The sequence below is a fragment of the Heloderma suspectum genome, chromosome 3 (genome assembly GCF_057233095.1).
Source record: "Heloderma suspectum isolate Gila_16-S chromosome 3, 16-S_ref, whole genome shotgun sequence".
Classification (NCBI taxonomy): Eukaryota; Metazoa; Chordata; class Lepidosauria; order Squamata; family Helodermatidae; genus Heloderma; species Heloderma suspectum.
In genome coordinates this window covers 120,233,005-120,257,387 of record NC_139460.1, presented here as the reverse complement: position 1 = coordinate 120,257,387, position 24,383 = coordinate 120,233,005, and the positions used below count along the sequence as shown (strand labels likewise).

At 46.4% G+C, this 24,383-nt stretch overlaps 1 protein-coding gene across 2 annotated transcripts; it reads left to right on the top strand.

Moving 5' to 3' along the window:
* The first annotated feature begins 5,278 nt into the window (after positions 1 to 5,278).
* Positions 5,279 to 24,122, top strand: SHOX (SHOX homeobox). 2 transcript variants are annotated; one of them, XM_084841772.1, is made up of 5 exons: positions 5,279 to 5,594; positions 9,421 to 9,629; positions 18,743 to 18,800; positions 18,908 to 18,996; positions 23,877 to 24,122. In XM_084841772.1, the coding sequence occupies exons 1-5, from the start codon at positions 5,279 to 5,281 to the stop codon at positions 24,120 to 24,122; spliced, it is 918 nt and encodes a 305-aa protein (XP_084697898.1). The 2 variants fall into 2 exon arrangements, with proteins under 2 accessions (XP_084697898.1, XP_084697897.1); XM_084841771.1 differs by having other exon boundaries at positions 18,908 to 18,999.
* The last annotated feature ends 261 nt before the right edge of the window (positions 24,123 to 24,383 follow it).

Here is a 24,383-nt window from a genome sequence, read left to right as displayed (position 1 = left end):
TGCCTGAACAGCTGGGAGTGACACAGCCTCTGTCTACTCCCGGGGCTCTGAAAAAGCTGTGTTTCCAAGTCCAGAGACGAATTATCTCCAAGATCCCAGTTTCCAGAGGAAGGGAGTTCAAAGAACCGCGAGTTACCCAGACAGATGGGATGCATACAGACGACCACTGTAGCATAACCACATGCACCACATGCGTGCTTAAACTCTTCCTTACCACTGGGTTGGATGATACACATGATAACAGACACCGTTTGGTCGTCTGTATGGGCTCATTTCCGTTGAAGAAAGGGTGAGACAAGAAGCAACTCTGAGAGAACTATTATTAATGGGGATTACGCCCTTCCACATCTCTAGATAATAATAATAATAATAATAATAATAATAATAATAATAATATCAATAACGTCTTTCAAGGCTATTAGAAGTTGATCAAATTGTTACCCTATTGGTCGGTGCAGAGATTTAGCAGGGAAATACCTCACCAAAGCTAGATCATTATCAGTATTAGTATTCATCACTATCACCATCCAAATACTGTAATTAACCTGGAAGATTTGTTAATTTCGAATTAAATTCCAAGAATTATATTCCAGTGTTCTTGTAATCAAGATTTTTAAAAATATTGCAGGCTTTCACCTCGCTGTTTGAACCTTTTTTTTCCCACACGCGGTATTTTCCCTAGAAGGCTGTAAAAGTGGAAAAGAAATGCGGTATATGCCAATTACGTGTGATGATGTCGCACGTGTATATTTTGCTGGGGCCCACGCTCGTTAGGGAAACTACGATTGGCAGCTGATAGACACGTGACATCTTACCACTCGCCTGCATCATCTCCATGCTTGGTAGAGGAAAAACGTGGACAGTCTTGGAGCGCTTAAGACCCGAGTACGCCTTATAAAGACGGCCACCTTTCTGAACATGACCTGGGGAGTGAAGTGGGGTAGAGACACATGGGAGAAATTCTTTCCTCTGTTGGTGAGATGCTTAACGCTCCGCTGCGTGCTATTTCTGGTGGTGTCTCTAGAGACACCAAACCAAACCTAAAACGGGAGGGTCGCCTCAAAACAACAAAAAGACAAATATGAGGAGATGACTCCCAAACACCTTCCAAGAAGAAATTTGGGGCTACTTAATCAATGTGGAGCCAACTTAATAAAAAGCGTATTTTTGACACCTGTTCTGGAGAGTCACTGCCCACCAACCCCCTTTTTCGTGGTTTTTCCAGAGAACCAGGGCTTTGTTACTTGCATTTATTTTAAAGCTCATATCTCGCTTTTCATCCAGATATGTTCACTGCCATACTGCAGATCTCCTAATGCGGATTAGTTATCCCTTAACACCGTTTAATTGCCCTGCCCCACTGAAGGTTGTTAGCGAGTCGGGCTGGCCTGCCTTCACTTTCAGCGCAATGACCTTTACTCCGCCCTAACTTCACAATCCTAGGCATGTCTACTCAGAAGTAAGCCTCACTGAGTTCAACCAGAAGTGCTCCAACATAAGTGTGTACAGGACAGCAGTTCCAGGGGTTTTGCGAGCATGAAAAAGGGAATACAGGGGTTGTTTTTTTTTCCCAGCGGGGGGCTCCCCCCCGTTGTTGCTGTGTGCAAATAAAGTGAGATAACCACACTTGTGTGTGCCCTGAACTCTTCGGAGGATGCGTGGCTGTTTTAGCGATCTGGATGGAGAAGATAGCCAGAATCGGATACGCCAGAGGCCAGGGGAGGGTCCCGCAATGTATACAGCAGAAAAGCCCTTTCAACGCTCCCCCCGCCCCGCCGCCGCGTTATGTTTTTTAATACAGACCATCGATTTCCGTGGATTATTTACTCGCGCCTGACTGGCGTTTGCGTGAAGAGCTGGCCCGCTTGTTACGATCTAAGGGCGCCAGGGCGTCCTCGCCTCGTCGAACCAGCTCTAGGCTCAGGGGGAGGGAGAGGGACCCCTCGAAAAACGTCAGGAGGCCCGTCGGCTGCGCCAAGATCAAACGATCAATCCTAGTTCCTCCAGATAATTATTTTAAAATTCACGCCGGAATTGATCTCCTTTTAAAAAGCGCTTTTATTAATTGTTTCCTCTCCCTCCTCCCTTGGTGAAGGTGCCAAGGCTGCTGTTGTGGGTATCAGTGGATTAATTAAAAACAGCCTTCGGAGAGAGGCCGGGAGAGTGGAAGAGACACACGCAGACGCAGTGTGTGTTGTTATAAAGTTGTAGCCAATGTTAGCCCTACTTAGAGTAAACCTATAGAAGTAAATGAGACGAACATGGGCTACAACCTTAGTGTTATGTTCACGATTTAGGCTGCGTCCTATACTCACTTACCTGGGAGCAAATCCCACTAAATTCAAGGAGGATTAATTCTGAGTAGACGTGTGTACATTTGCTGTGTAGAGCCATCCCCAACGTTTCTTACACTCGGACCTGAAAGGTGCGAGGAGGAAGAAACGCTCCGTTGCAGCCAATTACATTTTACAGCCAAGTAAAGAGCTGGGTGGCCAGTGTGATCCTGTGGGCATCTACTCGGAAGTAAGTTGTACTCCCCGGCAAACGTGCAGAGGACTGCAGCTTTAGAATAGCGTGGGTGTGGAGGGAGGTCGTGCTACTCAGGAAACAATTATTCAGTGCTCCAAACAAGACGACTCGTTACAATTGGAGGGGGTAAGGCGGGGGGGGGGGCGACACGATACACGTAGTTCCATTAATAAATCTCCCGTTAAGGACACAAGACCCGAAGATGCGATTAGAGAATTCTCCCCTGATGTTTTGCGGAAGGCTTTTCAGTGGAGAATCCCCGTTTTTAGGGGCTACCAGATTGGACGAGATACCTCGCTGGATCCTTTAACAATTGCCAGGAGACTGTGAAAGCCTAAATCCTTTGAGAGTTAGGATATGATCATTCATCTCCCCGAGACACACACACACACACACACACACACACACACACACAGAGAGACAGGAGGAGGGGGAAAGCCCCAACTTGCCATTCAGATCTATCTCTGTATATTTGCTGATATATGTAAATAAACGCCATTGTATGGAGTGAGGTATTTATGCCAACGGACTGAGTGGGAATTAAGCGGCCAACATCTGAATGCTAACGTGACTTTTACTTTAGGAGTAAAATCGCCAAATGGCGTGTATTTCCAAGTAACAGCGCACGACGAACGTTTTACTTGGTAAGCCCGGTTGATTTTAATAGGATGGCTTGTTTCCGGACAGATATGGTTAGATTTGTATCCCAGTTCTAAGAACACTTACTAGAGAGTTCACGTCAGGGGACGTGAACACGTATCGTTTCTGAGTAAATATACATAGGATCCAAGCATGTTTAGGGAACTGAGCCTTAGCATTAAGAAAGAAAGAAAGAACAGATAAGGATCCAAGTGGAGAAATGCGCCAGATTGCTGTCTTCAGTCTGACAGCACGTGTCTGGATTCTTTTTTTGTTGTTCCGATATAATGCAGACGGTTTAATATTCCGGTGCCGTTTATAGGTAGGAGTTATTCCTTATTGCAAATCGTCCCCCTTTTTTATATATATAACAGTCCCCCAGGGCAGATTTTTATAGATCAATCCGATCGATAGATAGACACACAGTCGCATCTGCTATTTCTCTCATATCTTCAGGCGACACAACAAGCGTTAGGGAGAAGAACGCGGAGTCTTGTGATGGCACTTTGAAGAGAGAGAGAGAGCGCATTTGCAGCCTCTGTGCGGACTTACCTAAGAGTAAGTCCTATTGAATTCAACGGAGCTTACTTCTGAGTAGACGTATGGATCGGGATCGCACGGCAAGAAACGGGTTATGGCAGGACAGCTTTCGTGGGCTAGCCTAGAGCCTCGCTTCATTAAACGCAGGGCAGCTGGCGAAGTGAGGGAGCCCTTTAACCCACGAAAGCTTGTGAGACACAGCAAAGGTGTTCCTCTTCAAGGGGCGACTGGACTCTTTGTTGCTCTGGCTGCAAACACCCGAACACCCTCTGGAATTTGTCAGCATTAGAAAGGAAACCGCTCTCGCTCTCTATTCTCTAAGCCTCTCTGAAGTCCCTCTCTCTACAAGCGAAACAGACAAAATGCCTCTGAGGGTTCTCCCCCCCCCGCCTCCCACCCACATACAGCCCCCCTCTAATATTAGAAAAAAGAATCCCCCCCCAAGCAAGCCTATAATACTTACCCAGGAGTCAGTCTCGTTGAAGTCAGTGAGGCTTATTGAGTAGACATATGCTGAACTGCAGCCTAAGTTAAGTAGGACTTGGAAAGCAACATTTGGAATTCAAAAAAGAAAAGGTGACATTGCCCTCCACCCCAATATGATCATTTAAATCAAAACATAACCAACAATGACAATGCAATAACCAACCATTACAAAGAAAATACTCGTCTCCAGCTTGCACGGATTTACCTTTTTATTGAACAATCAGATTTTCTCTTTCATTTCCTCCCCCTTCCCGGTTGTCTATCAAGAGTTACTGGACCAGATTTTCCTCCTAGTGTGTCCATAAGCGCAGGATCTCCTTACAGCCAATGAAGTCTTCGCTGACTCCCCCACCCCACACACTTTCTGTTTCGTTCCTGCGAGCCATTGAAAAGAATGCAGATAGATACCTGTTTGGGAGGAGGGAGTGGGTTGGGGTAGGGAGAGAGGAAGAGGGGGGAAGAGTTTCCTTGGATTTCTCCCTCTTACCCCCCCCCCCACTTCTCTCTCCCTCTGCTCTTTGGCTCCCCTAAATCAAGGTGTGACGGATGCCAAAGCGTGATGAAATGCAAAGAAAGCCAATTGCTGGCCTGAGGTGGGGGAGATCGCTCCTCGGAGTCCGCCTGCGACTATGGAAGAGGCAGTAATTGCTGGAGACAGCGAGAGCTGGGGGGCTGGGCTGAGGTAGCCATGTATAAATAGTGTGATCTCAAATTGAAAGGCATAAATAACAGCAGGAGTGATCTAACCCCTATACAGCGCCCCGTGTCTTCGACGAGGTCTTGTTGTTGTAATGATAATGACGAGGATGATTTAAAAACACACACACACACACACACACACACATACACACACACACACACACTCCCTCTCTCTCTCTCTCTCTCCCCCTCTCCCCAGCAAAACACACACAAGCCAACAACCTTGCAGCAGCCCGGACCAGAGCCTGGACGACAGCACGGCCAGATCTCCTGAGTTGAAAAGGCACCCAGGGACACCAACCCAGCCGGAGGACGCCTCGCTTGTGGATAGAGATTGTGTTTGGTTTCGTTGGGTTTCTTCCTTCCCCTCCCCAGCCGGGTCGCCATGGAAGAACTTACGGCGTTTGTCTCCAAATCTTTTGACCAGAAAAGCAAAGAGAGCAGCGGCGGCGGCGGCGGCGGCGGCAGTGGCGGAGGCGGCAGTGGCGGCGGCGGCCACAAGAAGGAGACCATCACGTCGTACAGGGAAGTTTTGGAGAGCGGGCTGGCGCGCTCCCGGGAACTGGGCAACTCGGACGCCGGCAGCCTGCAAGACATCGCCGAGAGCGGCGCCCACTGCCCGGTGCACCTCTTCAAGGACCACGCCGAGGGCGACAAGGACAAGCTCAAGGACTTCAACCACGCCAGCAGGACCTCGGAAGGTAAGGCAGCGCCGGGCCCCACCGCCGATCCGCACGGGGAGGGGGCTCTGGCTCCCCTTTCCCGCCCCCCGCCCCGCCAGAGGCCCCGAGGCTCCTTGCCTCTTCTCTCGTGCACCGAAATCCCATCCAGACACAGCCAGGCACTTCAATCAAATGTAGAGATGTTGTTGTTTGAAACCCCCCCCCCCCCGCAAGAACAACAATAAGGGCGAGCCCTCCGACAGTGAACTAATTTGTGGTTTCAAGAAGAATAGGCGTGGGGGTGGGAAACTTTAGTTCCCTTCCCCTTTCGTTTTAGGAGCTTGGAACAATAGGAAAGAAAGGCGCAGGCTTAGAGGAATGACAGTCGGCGATCCGAGGCCGAAAGCGTTGTACCCTGCCTGTTGCCCCTTGATGTGGATGGAATGTGTTCTGGATCGAGCCTTCACATAGTGGCTCCAATTATGGCACCCCCCCTTCTTTCTTTCTTAAAGAGCCTTGGGTGAAACCAAGCTTAGGGTAAACTGGTGGTCAGAGAGTCCTGCGAGGACGAGAGAATCCGGAGGAAAAACCCTCGGCCGAGATTTTGTACGGATCCGTTTTTGTCTCTTTCTTTTGTCAATTTCGCCTGGGCTCAGTTCTTTCCTTTCAGTTCTTTGATCGAGAGTCCCATTTCCCCTCCCCCACAACGTCGATAGCTCTTCCTTTTTTCGTTCTTAGTCGCCTACAGATAAAGACATTTCAAATGTGACTCCCCCCCCCCAAAAAAAAGGGGGGGAGGGGAGGAGAAAGTCGTTTAGAAAGTTGAGAAAGTGTTTTTTTCCGGCCATTGAGACAGGTTTTGTATCTCTTGGGGTACTGAGCAAACCTGATGGAATTAAGTATAACAATCTCTTCGATCTGAGAAATAAGGACTACCATGCATATGACTCTGTATGGGGTATTTTAAAGTAGAATTCGGAGGAGTACTCAGTTAAAACCTGAATGATCCGCAATCTGCGGTTTCTTAAAATAATCTTGTCCCATCGTCCATTACGGTTGTTTGTTTTCTATAACAATGACTCTGCATTGGAACTGATAGTATCTAGGACTTCAGATAATTGTAAGGATTTCATCCACTTAAAAGTAGAGTAGTAGTCTGTCATTTTTAGAAAGGCCCTTTCACTCAAATCTACACCCCCATAATCTCAATTTCTCATATGATTAATCATTCGATTTTTGTTTTGTTTATTAGATTCGTTAAAGTCTAAAGGGGAGTTTAAATGCAGGACAGAAGAGGTGATCATTTAAATTCTTGGAAGCTTTAGTTTAATCATTCGGATTTGAGAAAAATATTCTAGACGTATCACTTCACTATTTTTAGTTCAAGGCCTTTCTAAATATGACTGAATACTGTTTCATTTTTGAATGGATGAAATCCTAACAATTGCCCCAAATACTTAGATACTGTCAATTCGAATACACCGTTATTATTTTAGGAAACTATTGTGTGTGTGTGTGTGTGTGTGTGTGTGTATACACACACACACACACACACACACATATATAATAGGAAAGTGCATTTCTTGCTCAACACTCCACTGAAAGTGTGATCGTGAAAGATAGTAAAATATACTGTTATACACATACAAACATTCATTCACACTCACACACCTCAAGTCAGCATTCATTTTTGGTAAAATCTTGAATTCAAAAGGATATTGTCACCTCAAATAGCAGGAATTTATGGAGGAACAGCGGTACAATAAACATGACAGGCAAAACATACACAAAAGTGTATTCATCACAAGGGTTGTGAGGAAGGAAACCATTTGAAGGTTTGTGCGGAGGGGGAGGGGAGAAGATTGGGCCGGAAGTAAATTCCACTGGAATCAGTTGAAGTGACTAACTGATAATGTCCTAAAAAATCCAGGTGTTAGTGACAATAATCCATTAGATTCATTTATCTTTATCCGGTCGTTTTCACAGCAGCTATGGAAAAGCAGCAGCAACGTGCAAGGATAGTGCAGTCTTCAAATTATTTTTTTCTTCATTCAGTGATTTTAAACTTATTTTTAAACAGTTATAACATAGTTATAAAGATCCCTCTGATTAAGCATATGTTTTTCCCCGTTATGTTCAATCTTAGGCTAGAACTAGGATTGTTAAGTACATTTACTTTTCAGAATATCTCACATATAAAATTTTGCCTGAGTTCAAGTACCTTGACCCTAAAACCTGTTTATTTGGAAGTAAGCCCTATTGATTTCAGAGGAACACTTGCAAGTAAGTGGGTATAGGACCGGGACACGAAATTAATCGCGTCCGGTCCCGATCCTAATAATATTTTCTTCAGGGACTCAGCTATACCGGAATCGATAGGAACTACTTCCAAGGAATACATTTAGCGGCTGGGTTGTCTGTGGAAGCAAGAAATCCGATAGGTTGCAGTCCTCTTGTAGCGTTTCACTGAGAGTAAAGGAGCCCTGTTGAACTCAGGAGTTACTTCTCAAAAAAGGTACTTTGGATCTGGGTGGAGTGCGCTCCTGTCTAGATTAGTTGCTTGTCCGTGACCTGAGTTTTCCAGTGCGACAGCCCAAAGAAAATATGAATATTGTCTTGAATGTTCCATTCCCGCCTCTTCGGAACAGAGGAAAGATGACGGAGGTTAGCCATACCTTCGTTACATCATTACACCCTCCTTTCCTTTTGAAACGTGACGTCTCCCCAAAGCGTGACGTCGTGGGGGAAAGAGAGAGTGTCTCAGGAGAAGACCGGCATTCTTTCTTCCTCGAAGCAGGGCAGGGAGAAATACACAGGCCACATTCGTATCTAAACTCGAGGCCAGCCCATTGCGACCGCGGCGGGGTCTTGTCTGGTCACTCCCTTTCGTATTTATTTGTGTCTGGGTTTACGGAGCTTCCCGGAAAACGACAACACCTCCTCCTCCTCCAACGGCCCACCAAAGACAACGTTTAGTCCGCTGTGGCCAAAGGTTGCCCCCGCTCCTTTCTCCAGGTTCATGTTCAGTCCTTGCAGTTAGGTGGCTACAGAGAATCTGGATCTTATGATATGGTGTGTGTGTGTGAGGCTAGCATATATTTTAATGTCTGATATGCCCCTCCAGATTTTTGATACTTCTCTGTTGGGCACAATGTGCAGACCTGAATTCAAATGTCCCCTGGAGTTCCCTTTAAGCGCGTGAATGAGAATGACATCTCTTCTCAAGTTTTTATTGCTTAGGCAAAAAGGTCCTTCCTTCTCTTTAAGGGATGCACCCCACCCCACCCCAAATGTCTAGAGTGCATGCTGAGGTCCTGATCCAGCTCAGGGCACCCTTTCTTCCCTCCAAGCGCAGGCAGCTAACTTGGAATTCAATTATGGACATCCTCCTAACACTGTCATTTCCTCTTCTGACTGACTTCCCCCAAATCGTTGCTCCTCTTGGCTTGAGTGGGACATCGTCTGGCTCTAACTGTGCTCTGGAGGCTTGTCCGTTTACAAATCCAGGCCGCATGCACAACCGTGATGATGTTCCTCCGGAGGTCTATGATACTGGAGCCTTCGGAAATCAGCGAGTAAAGTGGGTGGGGAGATGTCCCTACCAATAAAGGGCAGCTGGCAACTAAGATTCTAAGGACACCCCCCCCCCCCTTATTCCGAAATAAATAATCTGCACTTGGCAGAATGGAAAATGAGTCCGTGCTACATGGGAGTCACACTCGAGTCTGTTTTGAGCAGATGAAGCCTCCTGTGCAGTCCGAAAGCCAACTGATCGAATCCGAGGAGATTAAGGGAGCTTCTGGTGCCTAACTTTGTTGTATCCGTTTCCTCCACTTCCTCCCTCCTCAACTCCCATCCCCGGCAGGCATCTATGAATGCAAAGACAAACGGGAAGAGGTGAAATCCGAAGACGAAGACGGGCAGACCAAACTGAAGCAGAGAAGAAGCAGGACCAATTTCACACTGGAGCAGTTGAACGAGCTCGAGAGGCTGTTCGACGAGACGCACTATCCGGATGCCTTCATGAGGGAGGAACTGAGCCAGAGACTGGGGCTGTCTGAAGCCAGGGTCCAGGTAAGGCTGCTATTACAAGGCCAGACGCCGGCTCCTGGCCTCATTCCGGATCGCTAACACACTAACCCGTTTTCGTGGCACGCAGGACCAAGACATGTGTGACGAGACGACCCGGGGTGGGGAGCTGGTGAAGAAGGCAATTCCAGCCACTGACGCTCCTCTCGATTTCTCGCCCCTTAGAATCTTCCCTTGTTTCCACAGGATGTTCGAAGCATCCTTGAGCCCATTACTGACCAATGAGATGCCTGATTAGTAGCCCAGTTGTCAACTAAAAAAAAATATCACAAAACCCTTTCACTGTTTTCTTCTTCCTTGTGGCCCTATTTTAAGGGGTGATGGTGGTGGGAACCAACTTGGGAGAACAATTGGTATAGATAAAGCTAGGCTAGTTGGGTGCTTTGGGACTGGATTATCCAGAGCCGGGGGGGGGGGAAGTGCCTCCCTTTGACTTGCATAACAAGGGTATGAATTCATAGGACCCCATCTGCTCTATTTTCCTCTCCCACGCTGATCTCCCTTAAAATAAAACGTCTCCAAATTTTCGAGAAGGTGTCTGGATTGTTTGTCTGCTGATGATTCTGCTAGAGCATATGTGAACAGATTGTTTTAAAATTAAAGTAAAAGAATAAAAAAAAATCGGTTGTTTAGTCTTGTTCATAAGAAACGTAATGAAAAGAACAAAACGGGGGGGGGGGGAGCCAAGTATGCCATGGCGATAGTAGTGGTATCGATCCCCTCAAACAGATGCTATGTAAAAAGAGGAATTTAATAAGATCAACCTGTGGAGCTCTGGAGCGTAGCTTCAGGGTCAAAGGCATGTGAACAAGATCAAGCTGAATTTGAGTATTCTAGCAGAGTTACCACAATAGCAAAACCTCTTTTTAATGAACTGCACTTCGATTTCCATAGGTTTAAAATATTTTTCGGGGAGCGGGGACTGAAAAGGAGAATCTCAACCCGCTCCTAAATACTAATTTAGCTCGAACATCCCACTGATTTCAATAAGATTTACTTCCACGTTATGCGTTGTAGGTGTCTGTCTGTCCTAGGGACTAGATTTGGATCTCTCTAGAACGCCTGTTTACAGTTCCTTTTCCCAGTGTAGTCTATCGTTTAACTTTTAAAAATAGCTTCTTTGTTATCTTTTCAAGAAAATAAATGGAAAAACCACCCCTCCTCTCTGAACAGTTTTCATTGAAAAAATTAAATAAATAAAACTCTAAATAATGGAATGGTGGTCGTTGATTTGCTGTTCCTGGAAGGGAGTGGGTATCAGGGGACTATTTAGAGGGCAAGGGAGGTAGTGGCTTCCATTGCCCCCCATCCGCGCCCCACCAAAGATTGATCTAACGGCCTAAGATAAATGAACGAAAGATTAAACTTTGGCTGAAGGGGACATCTACTTTTATGTCATCTTCCCAGCTCCTTCTAGGAGAGCCTCTATAATATCTTGCCAGACCCTTGATGTAGCGTTTCTATAAAAAATGAATTACTTGTAGTGTTTCTATAAAAATAAATTACATGTAATTGAATTCTGCACTCTTTCTTTCAAGTAGTTTATTACTGAAGTAACCCGGCACCTTAACAGGATATTCATAGTTACAGGAAAATTGGTGTTTCAAGTGCTTGCAGGTTTTGAAATATTCCCCCTTTCTCCCCTCCCCCCATTAACTTTCCCCTCTTCTCACATGATTCAGACGGCAATTCCGAACGGGAAAGAGATCTCAATCTCTCAGCCCATCTCAAAAATTTTAAAAAGCAAATAATAATAATAATAATAATAAATCTGGGCTATCGAGAAAGCCGTTTTTGAGAGAACCCTTAATTAAAACATAAAGGGTTTGATCGGCTTAATAACAGTCGATCGGCTTCTTATTCTTGGTAAAAGAGTCGGGGGGGGGCATTTTAATACTTCCAGAATTGCCTCCTAATCCCAGTCAGTAGCGCCTGTCCCTTGTTGTTAAAGGATCTAGTTTCAATTTAGTGTGGAAATGTGCTGTAAATAAATTGGAGCTCCTACGGTAGCTACTCCTTATTAACCTTTTATTTTTAGTGTTGTACCGGCAACTCATATCGCCCAGCTGTCAGGGTTATAATTGAAAGTTATGAGACCATAGTGAGGAGCAGGCAGTAATTCAATTACGAGCAAATATCTTTGGGTTTTATGGCGCAGGGCTAAATTAAATGTCATTATTCACTGTCTCTAATGGAAATCAAAAGGAAATCAGATTAGAGCATTTGTGAAAGAAATCACTGAGTGATCCTTAATGAAGAAATAACTGTCTAAAACACTGTCCTGCGCTTTACTTAGCATATTCATGACTAGTTGGAATTGATCGGGAATCACACCCGGGCTGATTTATGATGGCTCCACGCGCGGGCTAATTTATCACTTCTTTTCCTCATCACTTTCTCCTTCTCCCCTTCCAGAGCTGAGAGGGAAGGGGTGCGGTTTATTTCTCAGCTCCAAGGGCGTAAGCAGGGTACGTTTATGGATTCCAGGGCCCCTTCTTACTCGCCAGCCTTGAACGCGAATGAGTTGCTCCTTCACACCGTTTCGTAGCCACCCCCTGCGCGAGACTCAGGGCCAGCCAGGTCGTCAAACAGTGGCCAAAGAACAGTCCGCCTCTGAATTTACCATCCTTCTGTACCCCGAGGGGAGGTCAAAATTTGGCCCTTTCTCTCACGTTTCAGGACGATACAGGGCGATCAAGCCAGTGAGGGAGGGAGCTCTACCAGGATTAGTACAGGTTCCATCTTGATAGTGGAGCTGAGACTCCACTCCGAATTAGTATGGAAGCCGCTCGTGGTGATTATTAATAGTAATTCATATTGAATAAAGGGCTGTGATCTCGGATGTATAGACCGAGGGGGCATATTCATTTTCACTCATAGGTTAATTATCCTTTTATATAGTTTAGCCACCTTCTGTCTTCAGTCAGAATAGCTGAAGATTTTCCATTCCCAACGTTTTAAATGCATATCCTTGTCTAATTGGTAATTTAATGACAAATTAGAGGTCCTAAATGGTTTTTGGATTACTTAATCTGGGTTAAAATGATATGAGTTAGGGTTTTACCCTTGTCGTAGATGGTGTTGTTGTTGTTATTGTTATTATTATTAGCACATCTAAAGATCCCATTGGTAAAACCATATTGATATCTATGGCAGCTCGGTTTTTTTTTAGAAGTAGAAGAAAAAGCTTTTCTTTAAAGTGAGGGCGTTCATTTTGCTATCAGTCAAAACAATGCCTAGTTAAAGCCGAAGTATTTGGGCTGAAATTGATTAAAGCTATAACTCTCAACATACCTAGGTGGAAATCACTTTCATGGAAATCAGTGACATGTACTCCAGAGGGAGCGGAATGGAGGATGGTTAAGGGTCGAAGCGTTCGTCTGCTTGAAGTCTCTCTAGGCTTCGACTGGGGATATAGGGCTATACCAAAAGAGGTTGGGGGACCATCCTTTCTGGAAATCCAAGGGATTTCCAAGGAACGATGGGAGGGGAGGGGAAAAAGAACATACATATTGGCAAAGGGGAAGAAAGATCCTGTTGAAAAAGTTCAGAGAGCGCTCAGAAAATTGCGCCGTTTCTCCTCCCGAACCCCCATTAATTCAAGGCAACACCTATTTGGCGACCTGGGGGAAGGGGGGAATTCATCCCACGTGTCCCAGTGTGAAGGCGGCCAATTCCTGTTTAAGAAAGCCACTCAAATACCCCTGGATAATTAATGTATTTGGAAGCCTTTCTTTGCACTAATTACTCTGTTGTAAATGGCCATCATTAAGGCAATTGAAGAAAGCTTGGAGGCGAAATGTGATATAGGAAGTGCAGTTAGTATTAATTAACCGTATGATCAACTTGGCAAGTGGAAGAACTTGGAGGGGGCGGGGCGAGGGGCAGGGATAGGGATGTTTGCTTAACTCCCAGATTTGTAACTAGCTGACTAAAGTTAGATTGGGGGAGGGGGACAGAGCGCTACACCAAGCATAATCCTTAAAACATGTTTGCAAAATTTCTCCCTCTCCTGGGATAAACTCCCCACACTGTGTAGTTGACCCGCCGAGGAGCTGTAGGGACACCCCCGAACGTTATATAATCAGGAATTTCCGGAATTAGAGGAGGAGGATTATTGGATTGCATTTTTAAAAAATGAATAAATCCTGATGGCAGGATTAGAAATAATTCCTTAAACCCAAATTTTGAAAGATTTTGATTGTCACCTGGAAGTAAAGCTTATTTTAAAAGTCAGCAGGAACCCTGAAAAGAAAACAGAAAACAAAAACAGCGTCCAGCCACGATGACGCCAGCGACTGTGTGGATTTACTGTCGGATCCACAAGCCCAGTGAAGGAACTAATTGAAAATCAATTGGATTAATACAGCCCCCATTGTGACAATTGTCTTGGAATTGTCACAATGTTGGATTTACCTTCACATAAGTGGAATTTGCTTTCACTTAGTTTCAAGTAAGTGGTTTAGGATCGCGGCCATGCAGTGCGACCCTACGCATGTTTACTCGGAAGTGAGCCCCAGTGAATTCAATGAAACGTGCCTCCTTGCATCTGCTGACGTAGACTCAAGCTTTAAAAAACAAAACACCCTTCCTCCCCTTTAAGATAATGATCATACTCTTTCCTATTTTTCCTGAAACGGAACAATAGGGCTACTTTCTGGAATGGCTCCCTATAAAGTTCTATGAGAACTAATCAGCGTCAGTGTGCAGCCCTATCGAGCGATCCATCCCCCGATGTATGTACAATTACTTGGGAGTAAGCCCCCTTGAACTGTGGGACGTACCTCTGAGGCAACATGGATCGAACAGGCCTACGTGTTTGGATTTAGTTGTGGTGTGGATCAATGGCTGGATATTTTAGGAGGCCATTGAAAAACCTGCCCGGAATGATAAAACGAAGCGCAGGGCGAGGTGGATTATTACTCGTAGAAACGCCAGAAAAGAAATAATGGAAGCTCTCCGTTTGCTGTGTGGCGACTAGTGCCGCGCCGTCCAGAGCCTTTTTTATAGAGTCCGGACCCGGGTTGCGACCGCGGGGCCCATCGATCCATCTTTATATGGGTTCAAAAAGAAACTCGACGAAATGCCGCACTGGCCAAAGAGCGCCACGGTCGGCCGGCCTGGGGAGATGCAGGAGATGACGGGAGGAACGAGAGCCAATGGCGAGGCTCGATTCCCCCCCTAGGTTCTAGCCAGCACAGTAGATGCACGTTGTTAGCGACTCGGCCTTTCTCGCGGGAAGGGCTGCTTCCGAGACCTGCTGGAGTCAGGCATCCGCCATATTAGTGTGACCCGTGTATGTCTGTGGGCATGCTCGCCCGTTTCTCCCCACACTCCATGGAGCTAGACCTCATGACCGCAGGATCCTTCCTAACCGTCTCATTCTCTGCGCCTGGAAATCATTTTCCAATCTGGTTGATCGCAAAGAAGTTCCGGATCAGCGCTTCCCTTCCGCTCTCTTTCTAGCTCAGGAAGTACCGAGCAAACGGGCTGTCCTTGCTGCCGGAGATACTCTAGGGGCAGGAGTGGGCAAATTGTAGACCTCCAAATATTTTGGCGTATAGCTCCCATCAGCCCCAGGTGAGGGATAATGGGAGCTGTAGGCCAAAACATCTGGAAGGCCACAAATTGCCTTAGGCTTGCCCACACAGTTTCTTTCTTGGGTTAGCCCGTAGGGCAGGGGAGGAAGGGCAGATCTACTTGCGGGATCTATTTTATTGTTGTTGTTTTATTAGAATCCCCAAGATCCACCAACTGGAGCTAGATGGAAAATGGGGGCTCTGAGGCAGAACCAACGACGTACTAAATCGCAAGAGCACTGTACATTGGTATGGCCTGAATAGACAAATACCGATCTCCATCATCTGAGTTGCTACGGATCAGGAATTCTAACAGTCGAATTCTGCCCAATCGGTACCCAAGGGTGTCTCTTTCCCATGAGTCGTCAGGTGTGCCATTTAAAGAGGGCAGCACCCCCCTCTCCATTTCAAACCCAAGGTAAAACCCAAGTCCTACTTAGAGTAGACCTATTGAAATGAATAGGGCTTGTTAGTCATCCCGTTCATTTCAACTGGTCTGCTCTAAGCAGACTCGTTGGATTTTACCCCATATGTGATTGTTCTTCAAGAACTATATTTCTGGTTAACACACTGGTTTCTACTCTGTTCTAAGACTGCAGCCTGTACAGTTACCTGGGAGTAAGACCTTTGAAGTCAATGGAACTAACTTTTGACTAGACATATATTGTAAACCATTAAATACGCCTGTGTATGCCCACGGCACAAATTGCTTTGCATAGTGTGTATGCGTGTCTGACATATTCGTAACTTTACCCTCATGGGATGTTGAAAAGTAACCACAAGAAGGGCTCTTAAAAAACATTGGTTTGTTTGCAGTTAAAATCTTGTATATATCCAAGAGCGGTCCCCAGGAAGCTGCCTTAAACTGAATTAGCCCTTCTAGCTCACTTTCTGGAAGCGGCTGTCCAGCGTTTCAGGCAGCGGTTTTTCCTGCCTACCTGGAGATGCTGGGATTGAACTGCGACCTTCTGCATGGAAAGGAGGGGTTCTCCCACCGAACTACGGCGTCTCCCATACCGACTCTTCCCTCCCCACCCCTCCCTCGAGACATTCAACTTGACACTCTGCTCTGTTGGCTGCTGAGCTATTCGAGATAGATTTGAAGGGTTAACAGTTTAGCGAGATTCATTCATTCACTTAATGAATCGCCCCAGAGCCGAAGCTCTCAGGGCGTCGTACACATCAAAAGCAAAAATAAAGCCAATGATATAACTACACAATAAAACAGATTTAAAAGCATTGTTCTTAAAAGCAGCGACAAAACAACAGCAGCAACTCAGCATTCACAAGAGGTACAATACAGACTTCCTCCTCGCGGAGGCGGTAAACTTGTGCCAGGGCTGTACCACTTCCGTCTCCAGATGTGAGGTCACATGACTGAACACGTCTTCATACTAAGAAAATAAAAATCTCGCGCATAATCGGGCGCGATGGCAGGTAGAAGGATGTTAGCCTAACTTTCTATGCGACGGACATTTTGCGTTGGGTGTTTCATGATAGTCTCTAGCCCTTACAGGCCACTGTATTGTTTCATACGTCTTTGACCGGCTGCTGCTGCAGCTATTGGAATTATGTTGCACTCGAGCACCCTCCCCCGCCCCCTAACCCCTTTGGCGCGGAAGGATGTCTCGTTATGAATGGAACTTGCACCCAAGTGCGCATGCTTGAGAGAGGGGCGGCGGTGTCGCTGCCTTAAGGCAGCTCGGGGCTTTCTGAAATTGGATCCACCGTCAGCGGAGGCTGGTGGCTCCGATGTCGTAGGGCAGAGAATCCGCTCTGTATTTCAGCCAGAACTTCAGCACTTTGGATAGCTCCTTTAGAGTTCTGACTGAAGCCCAGAGTAGATTCATTGCCTCGCTGACATAGGAGCCAGTAGCCTCCGCTGTCCACCACCTTGCGAAGAAGATTACAATGGCTGCCGCGCTTAACCTCCATTGTTTGGGAGTCAGTCCCACTGAAATCAGCAGGGCTTACTTTTGAATACACGTGCTTAGGACCCACATGTTAAATCCCCATTTTACAGCAGGGGATGCTGAGGGCCTTTCTCCACGACATCCTGTGGGAATGGTCGCCACCCCACCGCTGTTAGATCCTTGTCTCACTCTCTGTTCTCACTGGATGGAGGCTGCTGGATTCGATCTTGTCTGCTAGAAGGAACTCAGCTATTTCCACCTATGATCCTTCCACGGCAAACTCGTCTCATGGCTTGTATCGCTTATTTCCTGATCCAGTAATTTCGTTTAGAAAAAAAAAAGTGACGCAGAAAGCCACTATTCATCCGGATTGGGGGGGGGGGGCATTGTATTTCTAGTACAAGGCTGTGGCTATCACCTGCGGAAGCAGATAGTTTAAGGGAGCAATCCTATCCATGTTTAGACAGAAAGAAGTCCTACAACTCCCAGCATTCCTCAGCCAGCACTGCTTGCTGGGGAATGCTGGGAGCTGTAGGAATTTTCTGCCTAAACATGCATAGGATTGCGCCTTAATGCCATCAGCGCTACATGTCGTTCCAATGGGAGGAAGGGCATGATGCAGATCTACAGTTTCCCATTTATCCTGCACTAGATCGCTGACTATGCAAGTGGTCTAGTGAGGCGTGTATCACTGATAAAAGAGGGTGGATAGGAAAGACGTCTCCCCATTTTCTTCTTAAAAACGGAGCAAAACACTCAGGCTGCAATCCTGTACATCAGGGATGGAGAACCTGTGGCTCTCCAGATGTTGTTGGACTCCATCTCCCATGAGCCCCAAACGGCACAGCCAATGGTCAGGGATGATGGGAGTTGCAGTCCAACAACATCGGGAGGGCCATAGGTGTCCCCCTCTTCCCCCGTACATACCTGGGAATGCACTCCATTGAACTCAGCTGGACTTCTGAGCAGACATATCTAGGATCGAGTCCTGGGTCTCTGGTCACTGCCATTACCATCCACTTGCAAAGATTTTCCGTTCTTCTTCTTCTTCTTCTTCTTCTTCTTTTTTTTAAAATTAGAAATCCACGAACCAGAGCCAGGTGCAAAAGAAATCCTAACCCTGTTTCGACAGAAAAAGGTCCTGCAACCCTCAGCATCCCCCAGCTAGCATGACCAGCTGGGGGATGGTGCGAGGTGTAGGGCTTTTTTCTCTCTGAAAAAACTGAACGGAGCTCATTGTCCTGCCACACAAAACCCCACCCCTGGATACTGCGAGCTTTCTTCATTTCAGTATAATTTCAGTATAATTTGAGGGTGGTGCTGGTGGGGAAAGAGTCATGTCGTTGTTGTTGTTGTTACTCAACTGGGAATCAAAATTCCTTGATGAACTACCGCAGATCACCCAGACGTCTACCAGTCGAACCAAACTTACCCTTTTCTGCCCATCCTTTCATTCAGCCTTCCGGCAGTTCCAAACGCTTCCTCCCCTTCAGGCTTTCAAGGAAGTTTTGGGAGTTGGCTTCTCCCTTGGCTCAGTTATTATCACTGTCCTCTTCATTGGTCCTTCTCGTTATCACCAGCCTCCCCTCCCTTCCTCTTTTGGCAGGTGTGGTTCCAGAACAGAAGAGCCAAATGCCGAAAACAGGAGAACCAGATGCATAAAGGTGGGTACAACTTAGGCACCCGGGTGGGCGCGGCTGCGGGGCCAGGGGAGCCATTCGGATGGCTGTTCGGATCTCCTTCCTCACCTAGCCGTTGTCTCTGCCTGCAGGTGTGATCTTGGGGACGGCCAGCCATTTAGACGCCTGCCGAGTGGCGCCTTACGTGAACATGGGTGCCCTGAGGATGCCTTTCCAGCAGGTAGCTCGTTTTTCTTCCTTTTGATCCCAGCTCGCCTGCCTAATAGGTTTGCTGCGAATCGATCATATGGTCCAAAGACGCCTTCTCTTTAGAAAGGGACACATCTTCCGCCTAGGGGGAAGGGAGGCATGGTGCTTATTCACCTCGAGCAGAAGAGGGGCAACAGAGCTGAACAGTGCCATCCTCTCCATGTCTACTCAGAAGTAAGTACCATTGAGTTCAATGGGGCTTACTCCCAGGAAAGTGTGCACAGGATTGCAGCCGAAGTCCGCCGAGGGACCACGCCTCTGTCATTCCGATGCAGGAGCTCAGGGATGGGACGATTCAGTGGCAAAGGAGCACACTCTGCAAATGCTCAGATGCACCTCCGTTACAAACGTTTCGGACTTGCCCTGACAATGAAACCAGGATTCGGACGGACTGCTTCATTGCGGGTTTATTCCGAAGTAAGCCACTAGGATCTCCAAGTAAGAGCGCTTAGGAGGACCACATCGTTCCAAAAACAAAAGCCAGGGCTACTTCTATCCATCCTCTGGAAATAAAGGGCAATCCTTTGGCTTTGCTTTCTAGCAATTTGTCACCTGCTGCACCTCTTAACAGCTCTGGCAGCTTTTACCTTTGGGTAAAATCCAACATAAGTCCTGCTTAGAGTAGAACCATTGAGATGAATGGGACTCCAGTTAGGCATGACTAGCTTATATCCCATTCATTTCAATGGGTCTACTCTAAGTAGGATTTAGGTTGGATTTTACCTTTTGTGTCTTTCTTCTTCTCCTAAGGATCCCAGTGAAGTAGTTTAGTCACGCAACATCTCCGTGAGGTAGGGTCGGCCCAGAGACTGAACAACAACCAAACTGAGCTTGATAGCTACAGAGAGAATACTGCAACACCACCTCATTTCTTACTGGGGTGATATACCTGCTGGGGGCTGCTGTGACATAGTGAAATCTAATGCATGATTACTCAGACGTAAGTCCCATTGAGTTCACAGTTCTATTGAGGACACTGCTTATTCACCTCAAGCAGTTGAGGGGCCAGGAGAGCTGAACAGTGCCATCCTCTCCATGCCTACTCAGAAGTAAGTACCACTGAGTTCAGTGGGACTTATTCCCAGATAAGAGGGCATAGGATTGCAGCCTTAAGTATGTAGAACATAATAGGTTTGTTGTAAGGAGTACTAAAATGAAGCATGTGAATCACTTTGGGCCTTCTAATCAAAAGCTCTCTATAAATAAACTAGTTGGATGGAGATTTGAGCATAGGTTTCCTACGTGAAAGCTTAATACTCCATCCGCTACCCTGCACTGGTCTGGTACTATGCCTGGCGCTGTATGGAAGATAACAGCGATGCTTTGCCCTTAATCTTTTCCTCCTAGGGAGTGTAGAATACATCTTTGTCAGCCTGGCAAGAGGGAGCGGAAAGTATTAATAAATAAGGATGTTGACCAGGTAGGAGGGAGTCAGTAGCAAAGAGATACAGGCCAAAGGGAATTAGGACGATTTTGCTTCTGTGCAGTGTACGCCTGCTATAAACAAACATATAATTTAGCACTCTTGTGATTCTGAAGCCCTTGAAAAGGTCCCAGTTGTTTCTACGGGGCTTCAGAAAACTGGCTGGTGAATTGACAGCAGTTTATACTGCCCACTTTTCTATAACGTCCATCTCCCGCAGCCTAGAAATTACCCCATGTAATTTCACACACAAAGCTTAAATCATGGTTGGACTATGATAGAAATGTGTAACCTATACTAGAGAGCAGAAATCAAATCATGGTACATTCCAAATTGTATCCTGCATCTTTAACAACACATTCAAAAAGAGTATGGTTACCATTTTTTCAATCGGTCCAGGCTGCTCTGCCTTTAACAGAGGCTTGTTCGTCAGCATATCAGTGGTGATAAAAGTTTATATCCATGATGTGAAAGGCTTCAATCCCCTAATTAATTGTTGCATATCATGCCATTTGTAAAGGCACAGCTTACAGGAGGCAGACGAAAAATGGGCAACCCTATTTCAAATAGCACGAGGGAGGCTTTTTGAGTCACTTCTGAAAATTCTCTAGGCTGCACCCCGGGCTTACCTAGAAGAGGCTTGTGTGAATCTCCTTTTTCAAAGCCACTCAGAAATGTTGCCTATAAAGTTCAGTCCCATTAATGCTCCTCACACAGGTAACAAGATGGACGCCAGAAGAAAAGCCCCAAACGCTTATATAGCCAGGCAGGATGTGTAGGGCGGGAAAGTGGTTTTTCTACCAGCCCTCCCACGGGTGTCCCTGGGACTGTCGTGGGTGCTTTTCTGGATAGATATTCCCTCGACTCTGAGATGCTTTCAAGTTCAGTTCAGGAAAAGAAAGCCAGGAGAAACTGGATCTTATCTGAAAAAGTGCCCTCACTACCGAGACACCAGAAAAATAGACCTTGTTCCAGTTCATTTCTATAAGAAATCCAGGAGGAGGAGAAGGGTGGTAGGGAAAATATTGGCAGTTGCTTCCGGACTCTTCCTTCCTCCCGGCTGCTCGAAGAGACAGGGCAAAAGCATTTGACACAGTGTCAATTTCACCATCATTAGTGCTTAGGGTCCGGCAAAATGGACTAGGAATATAGTTCTATTTATGGTTTTTAAAGATATACCTATGATTAAGGGGCTTTTGCTTGGATGAGATGGCCATAGAGTTTTATTATAGATATCTCCCACCAAAGGCAAGGGAAAGTAATAAATAAACAAAGGAGGAAGAGAAAATCAGTGAGCCTAGTCAAGGCCACTTTGGGGCTTGTGGGTGTTTGGCTCGCTCAAGAATATCCAAAGCCCATTCCTGACTTCTCTCTTTAAAACAATCAAGCAAACAACCAAGCAAATCTCTCACCCCTTTACCTATAGAGATTTAAGGAAAGAACTCGCATGCTCTCCAAGAAGGAAAAGCGCTTCCAGCTTCTGGCCAGTGAGAGTGCAAAGGCACGGGATGATTGACAAGCACATGGCGTGTTCTTGTGTAGTTTTCTTAAAAATTCAGAATAGCCACTCTCTCACACAAGTTATGTAGGATAGATAGAATTACACACACATGCACAAGGATTAGGATCCCTGTTCCATTTTCCTCAAAATAGCTAAAGCCTCTCTGGCCGTCACTTTGTCCCTGTAGAGTATTTTACATGGCTACAGATAAATATGCCTTAAAATAGCCATTTAGGCTGCAATCCTATCCATGCTTAAGTACCACTGAACTCACTGGGGAATACTCTGAGCAGACTTGTATAGAATTGAAATGCATGCCCCAAAAGTGACAAAATAAGGGGAGAGGGATGGAGGTATGTGGTCCCCCCCCCATACCTGGCGTGCCTAACTCTGAATAGGATCAGGCTGTAAATGAAGCCACATTTCCCTATCCCATTGCCTTTCATTCCCCTGCTTCATTTCAATATTTTCTAGGCTAAGTAGCTATTAAACCATCTATCTATCTATCTATCTATCTATCTATCAATCATCTATCTATCTATCTATCTATCTATCTATCTATCTACCCACCTACCCACCCAGATACTTTCTCTGGCCATTACACACACACACACACACACACACACTTATATGTAATGGCCAGAGAAAGTATCTGAAGGGCACTTAGCCACTCTGAGGGCACAGCTCTGCACAGAGCTGTGCCTGGGCAGGCAGAATGGCTTTCTATACAGCTTTGGCTCTGCACAGAGCTCTGCACAGAGCTCTGCACAGCTCTGCTGTAAATTAGAAGTCTGTTGGTATTAAGACCAGTTCAAACTTGCTCACTTTGGAAGCTATTTAACCACATGGTCCCCTTTTTAAATTCAAAAGTCCCACCTTTGCTGGACTTTTGCCACAAGGACTTTAGCAGGTGACTTCAGTAACAGTGTGTGAATGTGAGTGTGAATATGACTGTGTGTGAGTATGGACTCTGGAGGTTATTTCAAGGAAGCACCCTTCCCCAACCTGTTGGCCTCCAGATGTGTTGGACTGCAACTCCCATCAGTGGTCATGCTGGCTAGAACTGATGGAAATTGTAGTCCAACTACATCTGGAGAGCACTGTAAATATGCTGAAGGCTGCCATAAACATCTAACTGCTTTGCTGTGGCATTGACTTACTGACCTTTTATTCAACTTGGCAGGAAGTCATTCCTATCCCCAAAGCCATGCCCACTCAAAGCCACACCCCAAGCTATTGATGCCTTAAAGCAGGGTCAAGGATCTTTCTCCTATGAAAGGCTCTTGACCCACTGACAAGTCATAGGGGCAGTAGCTTCTGGTGACTGGAGGGATAGCCAACAGTGGGTACAGCATGCAGCATTGCATCACTCAGCCTGGCCCAACTTGGTGTCCTCCAGATGTTTTAGACTACAACTCCCATCAGCCCCACCCAGTACAAATAATGGCAATGGATGATGGGATTTGTAATCTAAAACATCTAGAGGGTCCCAGGTTGGGGAAGGCTGGCGTAACTCCCTCCCTCTCTCTCACACACACGTACCCCAAGTTGAAGGAGCGACTCCCAGAGGGCAGGCCTGGAGAACGAGGCTGGGCCCACAGCATCCAGAGAGCCAGACAAAGCTGAGGGCCACATGAAATGAGGCCAAAGGCTGCACCCTACCCTGAAAGATCAGTCCTTATGTGCAATTCTTCATCCACCTTCACAGCCAAAGCCATATAGAAAGCCATTCTGTCTGCCCAGGCAGATATAGATCAATGCCTATCTTGATGTCCCCTCATCCCCTAGAAAGTCAGGCCTACAGAGAGCTACAACCATTAATGGCAAGTTGTTTGCAGATGCACAGAGCTATGCCCATTTGGCCACCCTCTCGGAAGCTCCTTTATTCATTCTCTCCTTCCTTTTGTGTCGGTGTATTTTTTTCCAGGTTCAAGCTCAGCTACAGCTGGAAGGCGTCACTCATGCCCACCCTCATCTCCACCCTCACCTGGCTGCTCATGCCCCTTACCTGATGTTCCCTCCACCCCCTTTTGGACTCCCTATCGCCTCCTTGGCAGATTCTGCCTCTGCAGCTGCAGTAGTGGCCGCAGCAGCAAAGAGCAACAGCAAGAATTCCAGTATCGCTGACTTAAGGCTCAAGGCCCGGAAACACGCCGAGGCCTTGGGGCTTTGACATTTCCTTCCCACAAGCCTTTTCATCGCCAGGGATGGACAATAGCTCTCTCATCCAAGTTTGGCTGGGATAAGGATGATTGCTACCTTTTAAAAGGCCTGCAAATACTTGTAGACATGGTTAGCACTGGCCTGTTCTTTTGTCTTTTCTTTCATTCCTCCCTCCTCCCTCTTCTCCTCTCCTTTCTTTTGTTCAGAAATATCAGCAACTCATTCAGTTGATCCAAGGACTGAAGGACTCACCGGCCTAACCTACTTTCCC